Source organism: Perna viridis, chromosome 8 (assembly GCF_037379345.1).
Source record: "Perna viridis isolate PV_CMFRI_1.1 ecotype Kerala chromosome 8, ASM3737934v1, whole genome shotgun sequence".
In the NCBI taxonomy this organism is placed as follows: Eukaryota; Metazoa; Mollusca; class Bivalvia; order Mytilida; family Mytilidae; genus Perna; species Perna viridis.
The window spans coordinates 41,993,380-42,006,033 of NC_142452.1; the positions used below are offsets into that span (position 1 = coordinate 41,993,380).

Below are 12,654 nucleotides of genomic sequence, written 5' to 3' on the forward strand. Positions count from 1 at the left end.
TTAAAAGATATTTTACCCATTTTTATTTCTTGTTCGACGGACCTGCCCACACATATTTTTTTTTTCCAAACAATTTTATGTTTTACAAAAAAAAATCCTTTGCCTTTACTTTTTGAGCTTTCCGTTAAAGTTAACAAAAAATATTTTTTTTATGAAAATTTTGCAAATAGCTCAGTCCCCAAAGTTTTACAATGGAAAAATCAGTCAACAAGAAATTAAATTGGTGTGGCCTTTTGTGGATAACCTTATCCTTATCTCTTACTTAGTTAAATTTTGATTTGTAATGTCAATGCAAAATTGGTTAAAACTAGAAATTACTTTGGGCAGACTCACAAGCTTCAAGCAGACTTCCCCTGATGGTTATCCCCTGATTATCTCCCTTTACAAGCCATACAGAACCATACTTGTTATAACATGAGTTACTGTGGATAGTTCATGATCATAAACAAATAAACTTAACACATACATGTCATCTCTATTCATTATATTGTGATTTAAAGCAGATCTAATGGGACATTAAATGATACCCTGTCAAGTTGCAAAAAACTATAGGGGATAAAAAAAAAAAATAAAATGGCTGTAACCTTTGTGTAAATATTCGGATCAATCTGAAATTTGAAATGGAACTGTATATTATAATACTCAATTAATATACAAAGTTTGAAAAAGCATTCAATATCTTTTAAAGTTATCATCTGGAAACTCTCAGGGGACAGACCGACATTTTTTCAGAGGGTATCACATAATATTCAGGGCCAGATCCAAACACTTTGAAAAGGAGGGGACCAGCCAAGTTTTTTAGGAAAAAAAAACAGGAAAAGGGGGGATGCAAGGACATTATTCCCCTTTTTTTGTCAATTTTAGACATGAAAATGACAAATTTTCCAATAAAAAGAGGTGCCAACCCCTGCACCCACCTCCTCTGGATCCACCACTGATACCTTACCACTTTATGTAGTGTGATGTAAAACCTTGCATGCATTTACACTATACCTTAAACTATAAAACAAAATGCCTCCTACCTTGTGGAATTTCATAATGTGTCTTTCCCCTGTCCAATTTAAACCCTGTGAGTTGGTCATATCTTGCAGTTCCACAATCTCCAACATCAAAACCACATGGTTTCACATTACATGTCTGGAAAAAAAAACATGTGTTGTTTGACATGTATTAAGTACCAGTCCATGTAAAATACAGACACTACCAATGGAAAAGTGATTCATGGTCAAGAAAAATCCATCAAACAAACGATGCTTTTTCAGTCTACATATGCTATTCTTACACACAACAACAACCTTTTCTGTATTCAGATTTGCACTTTTGAGAAAATCATATATTTATCTCTCACTAAAAGCAACCACATGAAGCCAAATCAAGAATGATAACTCTTGCAAAGTGCCAATTTCATGTACAATCTATATAATTTTTATCTCAAAAGCACAACAACCAAATGAAAAACTAAGACAGGTCATGTGATCAGTTACTGTTTATCAACAAGAAATAAAACTGAATTTGGTGGGTTTTTGACATGCATGAATCACCTTCTGTCTGATTTTTTAGAAAGACTGCTACTTAATTAATTTTTTTTTAATTTAACCAATAGTCCAGTCGTAATTGGCATACACAATAATTCACCATTACCTAAAATTTGTAATTATAGGAAAAATTTCTTGGTTTAAAAGACTAAATATATGTAAACTGTAAACAAGCGTAACCACTAAAATAAACAGTACATCACCAAATTTTAACATACATCACTACATTTTACAGTACTTAGTACACTACTATAGTCCCAATCTAATTAGCATTAGTCATTTTTTGTTGCTCATCCTCTACAGCCTTCCCATGGACACTTTTTATAATTGTACCAATTCTATGTAAATATTGTATTTGATTTTAACAAGCTTTCTGATTGGTTGGTTCTCTCTGAGCAAACCAGGTTAATTTGTATAATCTGGCTTGATACTATGACATCATTAGTGTCAATATATCTGCACTCCTCAATTCAAATAATTCCAAACAAAATAAAGCTTGAAAATGATTGTGCAGTGATCAGTTCTTGTAATCTTGTAATCAATGTTTGCATCCATCTTTGAGATTCAGCAACATTTCAAACCAATCTCGTTACCTCATGAGTTGTTTAAAAAATATTTAAAAAAATTAAATAATTTTCTGACCTACCAACCCTACTTAATTAAAAGAGATGATAAGAACCACGCATATTTTTTTTATTTGGCCTAAGGAAAAAATTGTGGTGCTCAATAAGTCCCATCCCCTTTGTAAATAACTAGATCTGCTACTGAAGAGGCGAGTGAGGTTGTAAGATTAAGGAGGTAAGGGACACATCTCAAATCAGTGATATGTTTGTATTATATTCCTTTTCACCAAAGCCTCGCAAGCTTTCATTTGAAGCAGAATAAAATGAATCCAAGTTAATTAGGCGTTTACATAAGATTGATGTAAAATGCTGAAAACAAACATTCCAATGATTTTTAAGAGTTGTGTCCCTTACGCTAGGTCTACCTCCTTAAATGTTTAGTTATACTTACAGCATCACAATACCTGTCAGCCAACCAGGAGTTAGCACACCCTTTGTTACAATGGTCTGAAGTAGAAGTGAAAAAATATTCTACAACTAACCATATTTTAGATAGGATGCAAACATCTTAAAATTTTATACAATAAATGCTAACAAAAATTTGTAAGGAAATCTAAAAAGAATAAATACAAAAATGACAGCTAAAACTTCTTCAAAACAAAGCTTATGAAAAAATAATATAATTTCACACTTAACAAAAACAATACCAGAAATATTTTAAACAAGCTCACAAAATGTATACTACCCACTTCATGTGGACCTAAATCGTGCTGGATTATGTCCAATTTCTGAGATCTGATGTTAATTTTATTCCTTCAAGTACATGTACATATGGTGCCTAATCTTCCAATAAAATTTCAATTAAATTAATTGAGCTATTTAGATAGGAAGAGTTATCTCCCATGCAGGCACCTGACAGTAATCATATGCATATCTACATATATGCTGCACCTTCTCATAAAATTTCATCAAAATCCATACTGCAGTTTAGACAGAGTTGTGATTGCAAGAAATGTGGACAGATGAACAAACAAACAGAAAAACAGACTGATTCTTTAAAGTACCAAAAACTCATTTGCCAATAATAAAATTCATTATGGTAATTTCTACTCTGATTGAATAACAAATCTGACCTACCATCCTTGTCACTGTACCAGCCAGCTCCTCCACTCCATTGGCCCGCACCATGCTGCACACTACTCCCTACAAGTCATAGAAAAATAAAATGAAAGGAATGAATATGACAATTAGACAATGTATCAATGCAGGTTGTGGTCCAAAAACCTTTAAAATGCAGTGGAAGGGTGCTCGAGGCTAACATAAAGAAACCTGTTGTAGCCAAAATCCTCTAGACTAAAGGTTTTGTTTGGTAAAGGCAAGTGTTCTTTTCATACAGGTTCAAAACATATTGAAACTGATATTAATAGACAATGTCTGGTTTACACAGGTAACCAGTTTATCCAGGGTTCATTTTAGACAGGTTTCACTCTATTTGGCCAACTTTATCCATTGATGCATGGAATTAAGTAGCAATCTTCATAAAAAATTAGGCAGGAGGTGATTCATGCATGTCAAAAAACCCAGTGAACTCACTATCATTTCTAGCTCAGAAACACCTATGGACCACATAACCAGTCTTAGTTTTTCATTTGATCGTTGCTTTTTTTAGATAAAAATTACATAAATTGTTTATGAAATTGGCACTTTTTCAGAGTAATTGTTCTGGATTTGGTTTAATTTGGTTGATTTTCTCTATAGTACAGACCTGAATACAGAATAGACTATTGTTACTCAAAGGTATAGTATATGTTGACCTAAAAAGCATGAATTGTTTGGTGGTTTTTCTACACCTTAAATCACCTCTACATTAGGCAGTGTCTGAATTTTATATTGACTGATACTTAATCAAATTTACCAGTATTTATTTTCTATACATTTAATTTTTTTAGTATAATATTGACCTACAACCTCTTTGACATTTTAGCAATAAATCAAGGTAGCCATTGGTATACAATGGCACAGAAGAATCTAAGTAGTCTCAAAAATCCAGGTATGTTTAGTATATATCTGAATTTGAAATTTTGTTACACTAATGGAAATAAAAATCTAAACTAATAAAAATCAATACATTTCTTCCCAAAACATGAAAAAAAAAGATTTAAATGTTTACAAAAAAAATTGTTATCTTAAAAACATGGTAATAAGTGAAGTTAGGGATTAAAGTGGAAATCCCTCTGATTGATGGATTATTGTTTAATGTCCTATGGCAGATATTTCATGGAATTCTGGGTAATAATGTTTTACTAATTGAACAGACCCTTTGCTGCTTTGTACTACCCTGACACAATATGCTAGATTTTTAATGTGCTACAGTTGTATATATATTTATATACACACAACTGTAGCATATGTATGTAAGTTTAATGTGCTACAGTTTTACATAATGTTTATATACACACAACTGTAACACATGTATGTCAGTTTAATGTGCTACAGTTTTACATATATGTATATACACACAACTGTAGCACATGTATGTATGTTTAATGTGCTATGTTGAACATATATTTATATACACACAACTGTAGCACATATATGTATGTTTAATGTGCTACAGTTTTACATATATGTATATACACACAACTGTAGCACATGTATGTATGTTTAATGTGCTACAGTGTGATGTCTTGTTTCCCTTATCTTCAGTTTTTTGTGTATTCTTTATTATTTGGTTCACTCCATTGTGTATGTTCACATTTAGGGCATGTTTTTGCATTTTGATGCACTTGAATCATCCCACTGCTGAAACTTAGGTAATTTTTTCCCCAATATTTTGTAATATCTTTAAACATACCATGACAATCTCCACCATCCCATTCACATTCTGTATTGTTACAAGCTTTATCACAGTAGCCATCTTTGATCCAAGATGACGGACAGCCTTCATTACAGTTAGGTACGGGCCACGTTAAATATACCTAAAAAAATCAAACCAATCATAGTACAAAATGTACAGATTTTGTTATGCAATGAAGACATCAAAAGATCGTGTGAATCAGTTTTATTATGTGATTACATGTTATAAAGTTCCATGCTGTCTTATACACTGTGAAACCTGTCTAAATCAGACCTTGGATAAACTGTAAACTAAACATCTTCTGAAGTTCCTTTGCAATATTTGTTTAACCTGATTAAACAAATATCTACGTTAACCAAAAATATCTTTCAGTCCAAAAGGGGTTCGGTTTAGGCAGTTTTCAATGTACTTTAAAATTCTTTTCAAAATAGCAAGGGACTTTAACGCTACCTGCACACCAGGTCCATACTTTAAGTTTTCAGTGGAGTGACTGGAATCTGGGTTGCTCATTTATACTTAAGTTTTTGTATGTGTATTCTTTGTGTTATGTTGTGTTTTTCATATTGTTTTATCTGATTTCTTGGGCAGACTTTCTCCTGTGTTCACAGTCAAGTCCTTTGCCTTGTATTTAAGGTCTAGTCTTTGTCCTGTGTTCCTGGTCTAATCCTTTGTCCTGTGTTCTTGATCTAGTTTTTGTCTTGTTTTCTTGGTCTTAGTCATTGTCCTGTTTTCTTGGTCTTAGTCTTTATCCTGTTTTCTTGGTCTTAGTCATTGTCCTGTTTTCTTGGTCTTAGTCTTTGTCCTGTTTTCTTGGTCTTAGTCATTGTCCTGTTTTCTTGGTCTTGGTCATTGTCTTGTTTTCTTGGTCTTAGTCATTATCCTGTTTTCTTGGTCTTAATCTTTGTCCTGTTTTCTTGGTCTAGTATTTGTCCTGTTTTCTTGGTCTTGGTCTTTGTCCTGTTTTCTTGGTCATTGTCCTGTTTTCTTGGTCTTGGTCATTGTCCTGTTTTCTTGGTCTTAGTCTTTGTCTTGTTTTCTTGGTCTTGGTCTTTGTCCTGTTTTCTTGGTCTTAGTCTTTGTCCTGTTTTCTTGGTCTTAGTCTTTGTCCTGTTTTCTTGGTCTTGGTTATTGTCCTGTTTTCTTGGTCTTGGTCTTTGTCCTGTTTTCTTGGTCTTAGTCTTTGTCCTGTTTTCTTGGTCTAAGTCTTTGTCCTGTTTTCTTGGTCTTAGTCTTTGTCCTGTTTTCTTGGTCTTGGTTATTGTCCTGTTTTCTTGGTCTTAGTCTTTGTCCTGTTTTCTTGGTCTTGGTCTTTGTCCTGTTTTCTTTTCTTGGTCTTGGTCTTTGTCCTGTTTTCTTGGTCTTGGTCTTTGTCCTGTTTTCTTGGTCTTGGTCATTGTCCTGTTTTCTTGGTCTTAGTCTTTATCCTGTTTTCATGGATATCTTGTTCCTAGTTTTAATCATTGCCTTCTTTATCTTTGCAGAAAAACACTTTAAGCGTCAAGTTAAAGTGACTCAATACATCAAATTACTTTCATTTAGAATCTCAAAATTCAGTATCACGTTAACTTATTAACCAATAATCAAGATCTATGGAAAATTTTGGTCAAGTAGAAACTCAAAGTAACTAGAGGCTCTAAGCAGCATGAAATGCTCATCTGGCTAGATAAACCACATTTTATGTTTTGTAAAAGTAGCCATGTTTTTTCACAGATAAAAACCTAATTGTTTTTGAGATATATGCAGAAAACTGTCAGACCCCTCTGTTCTATTTTTAGTTATGATGGCCATGTCTTTCCACTGATAAAAAATCCCCACTTCAGTTCATTGCAGAATACCCTATGGAACATTCAAGTTTGGTTTCTAATTGTAGTTTCAGAGGAGAAGAGTTTTAGGAAATTGTTAATGACCACCGATGCCAAGTGATGGCAAGGAGCTCATTTGGCCCTTTTGGCCAGGTGAGCAAAAAATGCACTTTCCCATTACAACAAAATATTTCAGATCTGAAAAAGAACAATATAACGAGAATGGATGTGGTGAATATGTCAAAGAGACAACAACCCCACCAGGATGAAAAATGTCAGCTCAAGGCCACCCAGAAGTCTTCAATAAAGACAAGGAAATATGTGGATTATTAAAGTCACACACAGACAGTTGCAGGACTACCGGTAAATGTCCAACAATTTCTTGTGCAATGAAATATTGGGAGGTTCATTTATTCAACAAAAACAAAGAAATCTGCATAAGCTCACTTCTTCTATGGAATATATTGAATTCAATCCTCATATCAATCATTCTCCTCCTAATTAATCCTACCAATTTCATTTGAAAAAAATTCAAATTTAAATTGATTTCAATCTACCATATTGGGCAGTGTTTAAGACCTGTTATGGAAAGAAAACCTGCAATCTACAGGGAAATAATCCTGCCTACAATCTAAAGGGAGATAATCCTACCTTATATCCAGTACTGTGTGTGTAGAAGTCATCAGGCCAAACATCTTTCCCAAACATAACATCATCATTCATATAAATAAATCTTTGTGATAGACCAGGTATTCTGTGGATATTTGATTCGATAGCTGGAGAACTGAAGGTTGGTAAATGTGAGCTGTTTGCAAAAATTTCCTGAAGCAGAAAGAGAGGAAAATTCTCATAACAGTCTCATAAATACGACAAAAACTGTGAGCAATGCTTACTTGGTGCTACCCTCAGCCCCCTTTATAGAAACAATATAGGCAACCCCAAAAGTCATTCAAATTGAAAAACAAAATAGGTGCACAATGGCACCATGTGATAAACAATTTGAGAGGGTTTCATCAAATTCCATTCGGCAGTTTGACTGGAGTTGTGGATTAGAATTGGGGATGGACAAACAGATGGACAGCATGATCATTATATACTAGTACCTCCTGCTATTCAAGTGGGGGGTAAACATTTCATAAATCTCTAACCTTTAGACTTCTAAGACTAAGAAAATAAAGGAATGATTGAAAATAGAAAATGAGAGAACACAGGCCTTTACATGTCCTAAGCTTATGTATTTTGGATTTAATAGACTAGACTCAGTTTAATAAATTAATCATAGTAAGTTTGAAGTTTTTCGAAGAACCAAGAAGTTTTTAAAAAAAACGGCAATCATTGGAAAAGCCTCCAAACACTTAACATATATACATGACTGGTGCTTAAGGGCCCACAATTTTTTATCTAATGGTCTTTGACAGTACAGTTTAAATCTGTACAAGTTTCATCAAATCTGTCAAGAAAAAGTCAATCTATGTGGTAAAATTTAAGTACAGACGGAAGGATGGAGTGGCAAATTTTCAACCCATCCTCTCCCCCTCCACGTTTCATAGAAGATGGAACATAACTAACCTCATGTGTAACAATGGTCAGACGTGAACTCTCCATGTTTAACCAGTATGGAATCTGGCCATTGGTTACCACATAAACATGTCTGACCCATGGAGCAAACTTTTCTAGTGACCTCAGGGAATATCTGAGCTCTTCATTGTCTTCAAATCTACTTGCTGATATGTCTGAATCTTTTCTGTACTGCAAAAATATAAAAATGTAGAGATTTAAAAAGCATCCCCAGCTCAGTACCTATTGGCACATATTCAAAGGGGTGGACCCGGCATAACCCTCCTCCCTTCCCCTATAACTGAAAATAAACAATTTTATTTGTTATTTTTTAGCATATAAACACTTAAGGTTTTGTGCTTAAACACTAGAAGGTTTTAACAATTTCCATTCTTTCCTTGAGGAGGTAGACCTAGGGTAAGTGACATAACTCTTGAAATCTGTGATATGTTTGTGGTCTCACTAACCACTTCCAGGTCAAATGGCCACCTCCCCCCCTCCCCCTATGTACAGTCGACTCCACTTAATCGCATATCTCTTTATTGCATATTTCGGTTATTAGCATAATTTTCTCAAGCACGAAACCATTTCCTATTATTCTATTAGGGAAAAAATCGCTAATTTGCATAGGCCTTGCAGGTGCATTTCGGTTTATTGCATAGAGAATTTTGCCTCATCCAGGTAAAGACAGGTTTTCCCAAATTCTATTTTCAGCCTTCGGATCATAAATATGTCAATCATATTTATTGTTGTAAAAACTAGATTATCATCAATCAGGAGGTGTTAATAATGGATTAAAAACATAATGGACATAAAAGACAATTTAAATGATTTCTAATTACATTAAAATAAACAAGCACCTAGGTCAACAATGACTTATGACGACATGCCAAACATCACCTTATGATGCGGCTTGGGGTTCGGCTTGGGGTATTTTTTGTCCCTATTTAAATTCTTCCGACTACAAATGATTATCAATATAAATTTAATTTTCTTTAATGAGCTGCACAGTTTTTAGTGAGCTTGGGTTACTAGGCATAAATATCAAATGAAAATTAAAAGTCATCATTCATTCAGTACAATGTCTAATGGAATTCAACTACCCTAAGGTGCCCCATACTATCCACACTTCATAGGAATATATTGAGGTCAATGACACGTGTGATACACAACTATCAGTGTACAATGGTGATTGAACAGAGGAATAAAAATACACAGACTATTTCAAAAGCCCAGAAACTGCAAACATTGATGAATATTACACTGAATCCTGGCTGAAATATGAAATATGGGATTTTCTTTCATAGAAGGTCAGGAAATTACTGATTAAAAGTAGTCAAAATAAAGCTGAGAATGTGTACTTAAAAACCATATATGTAATTTACTGCAAAAGTGTATGAATATTGTTTACAAGTGTGAGTAATTTGCCTCCATGCTGTCAGTTGGCAGAAAAGGTAAAAATGTGGATTTTCATTATTATTTATTCAAACAAATTTTGTGAAGAACTTCTACAACCATCATACCATTAGCATAATGATTTTTAAAGCCTTATTTTCCCAGCTTGGCAATGGTATGCAATTTTAAGATGTCATTTGTCCTATGAATTCACAGTAAAACTTTGAAAATTACGTTTTTAACATGAAAAGTAACGGAAATGGTAGAAGTGGTTAGTGAGACCTGTATCATATTCAATTTCATCAAAGCCTATCAAGCTTTCATTTGAAACAGAATGAAATCAGTCCAAGTTACCTTGATGCTTACATGAGATTGATGTAAAATGCTGAATACAAACGTTTTGAAGATTTGTAAGAGTTGTGTCCCTTATCCTAGGTCTACCTCCTTAAATCTTTTTTTTTTTAGCATTCCCAATTACATTTTGGTTATCCACTCTGCCCATTCAGCTATCGAAAAATTCCTGCTTGTTCTCTAGCAATGTATTCATTTACACATTCAAACTAATTCTAAGTCTACTTACATCCCTGAGATCCCAAACAAGGTTTGCAGCACTGAACGTTGGTTTCTTCCCATCTAAAGTGAAGTTTTCAATCTGCAGAAAAATTATAATTAATACGGTTATTTTTATCAAAAGGAAAGTAAAGAAACATCTTATATACCCCTCTAGAAAAATTTAGGCATGTAAAATGTATTTAACTCATTATGTAAATACTGGTACATAACTGTAATATGTTAATTATCGCGGTTGCCAATTTTTATGGATTCTGTCAAGTGAACATATTCGCAGGTATCAAATTTTACAGTTTCAAAACATGATATGCTTTCTTTAGTGTTAAAACTCAATTCTGTGGGTACTATTTTTCATGCTTTTCTGTCCACCGCAAAAATTAGTACATCGTGAAAATTAATACTTCTACAGTATATCATTGAAATTCTTATATGCAAAAAGGGTTGGTACAGTGGATTCCTGTTAACTGTATAGTCTATTCGTCTGAAAGAGCTATGCAATCAATAGGTATGTGATTTAGTGGAATCTACTGTAGTACTGTTTTAAAATAGAAATAATGATTTTAGGCTACGTCTATGATGGACGGAGCTCAATGTGATATATTTCAGACAAAACAGAGCATCCCCGCTTGCGCAATCATCTACTTCCGCGTCAACAAATTTCTTCACTTCTGTCAGAATATTTTTTAGCCATTCATAGTTCTGGTCTTACATTTTACATATATAGGACATTGCAGAGACTCTGTCCATATAAATAAACAAATATATACAGAAATGGATCCATTGAATGCTAAAAGGGGTCAACCTGCTTTCATAATGAAACACCCTAAACTTCAGATAACTTGATAAATATGATTTTTGACAAAACATTCAAGGACTCTCAGTAGAGATAAAGCAGGCAATCATCCCCTCTTAAACAAACTATTAGATTCAGAATGATGGCTGTTTAAAGCTTGTTCAATGGTATATAAAAATGCTTTTTTTTCTAATAATACAAATTAACTTAAGGAAGTAGACCTAGGGTAAGAGACATACATGTAACTCTTGAAATCAGTGATAAGTTTATACCAAAGCTTATCAAGCTTTCTTTTCAAACAGAATGGAACCAGTCCAAGTTACTCTGATGCTTACATGAGATTGATGTAAAATGCTGAAAACAAACATTCCAATGATTTATAAGAGTTGTGTCCCTTACCCTAGGTCTGATTAATTGCTGTTTAAGGCTTTTCAGGGCAAGTACATGTAATGTTAATTTGTAACTTATAGCAATGTTTTATCACTGCCAAAACTTGAAGTGATATTCATTGCATTAGAGAAAAAGACAAAAATCAAAATTTTATCTTGGTTTAAAATAACAAAATCACAAAAAATCCCCTATTTATTTAGACATATTTTATTGTCAAAGACAATTGGATTAGACACAAGTTGTACAACTTATCAATGCCTTCTCCTTATATATACATTTGAATAATACATACTTATGACATTTACAATAAATAGTATTATTTACAAAGTTACTATAGAGACAAACAAATATGTAGTCACCCATAAACATAGATACATGCACTGGGGATTACGCATGAATAAAATTAGATAGGGATATCGAAAAATATTTACTCAAATTGAATGTATTATGTTTAAATAAGTTATAAGTTGAATTTTTCAAGACACACATGCATCAATGTTACAGTGGAACATGATAAAAATAAACACTAGTAGTGCTCATGATATACCCTACAAGCTGAATGTAACAACATTATATTACTCACATGAAAACCGCCTAGTATCTTCAATGAACGTTTTAACATAACTAAAAATCAATGAGTTAAACTCATAACTCAAATTATCATCTCCAAAAAGCAGAGTGTTGAGACAAATATTTGTTCCTAGACCAGTCAAATTGTGAAAAAGTATGTTTCGTTGCACAGTAAAATTTGGACAGATAAGAAAAAAATGTTCTCCGTCTTCTCTCAAAGCTCCCCCCCCCCCCCAAGAACAGCTTTTATCAAAAATAACATGTGCTCTAAATAAGTCGTTTTTCAAAGCACTACACTTATTTCTAATTCGTGCACAAATCAAATTCATGAATTGTTTACCAATGAGGTAAAACAGTGGTGGCCTACTAACAGCATTGTTATTACGATATCTTAATTTTAAACGTAATTTAAATATATCAGAAGAAGGTGATTCTTGTAAGGATATATCAAAATTCTTCCATAGGCTCAATGTAGCTGGCAAAAATGACTCTTGATACAATGAAAGTCTAGTTGGATGGACGCTATAATTTCGTTTATTGCGTAAGTTATACACTGATATCTCAGATACTAATGGGGGAAGTAAATCTGATAAATATTCAGGACAATGTCCATTAATCATAT

At 33.3% G+C, this 12,654-nt stretch overlaps 2 protein-coding genes across 2 annotated transcripts in view; one reads left to right on the plus strand and one right to left on the minus strand.

The window, feature by feature from the left end:
- LOC148610571 (N-acetylglucosamine-1-phosphotransferase subunits alpha/beta-like) overlaps positions 1 to 12,654 on the minus strand; it is a 63,519-nt gene that overhangs the window by 35,449 nt on the left and 15,416 nt on the right. Inside the window, exons 8-14 of the mRNA XM_088595714.1 lie at positions 10,290 to 10,361; positions 8,327 to 8,506; positions 7,409 to 7,579; positions 4,953 to 5,076; positions 3,236 to 3,301; positions 2,550 to 2,605; positions 1,023 to 1,137 (exon numbers count right to left, since the gene is read on the minus strand). Of these exons, the coding sequence (XP_088451840.1) occupies positions 1,023 to 1,137; positions 2,550 to 2,605; positions 3,236 to 3,301; positions 4,953 to 5,076; positions 7,409 to 7,579; positions 8,327 to 8,506; positions 10,290 to 10,361 (784 nt within the window). The remainder of the gene's footprint in view (positions 1 to 1,022; positions 1,138 to 2,549; positions 2,606 to 3,235; positions 3,302 to 4,952; positions 5,077 to 7,408; positions 7,580 to 8,326; positions 8,507 to 10,289; positions 10,362 to 12,654) is intronic.
- The window catches only part of LOC148610574 (uncharacterized), a 44,302-nt gene continuing 41,135 nt past the window's right edge, over positions 9,488 to 12,654 (plus strand). Inside the window, exon 1 of the mRNA XM_088595719.1 lies at positions 9,488 to 9,624. The gene's annotated coding sequence lies outside the window, so the exon portion shown is untranslated. The remainder of the gene's footprint in view (positions 9,625 to 12,654) is intronic.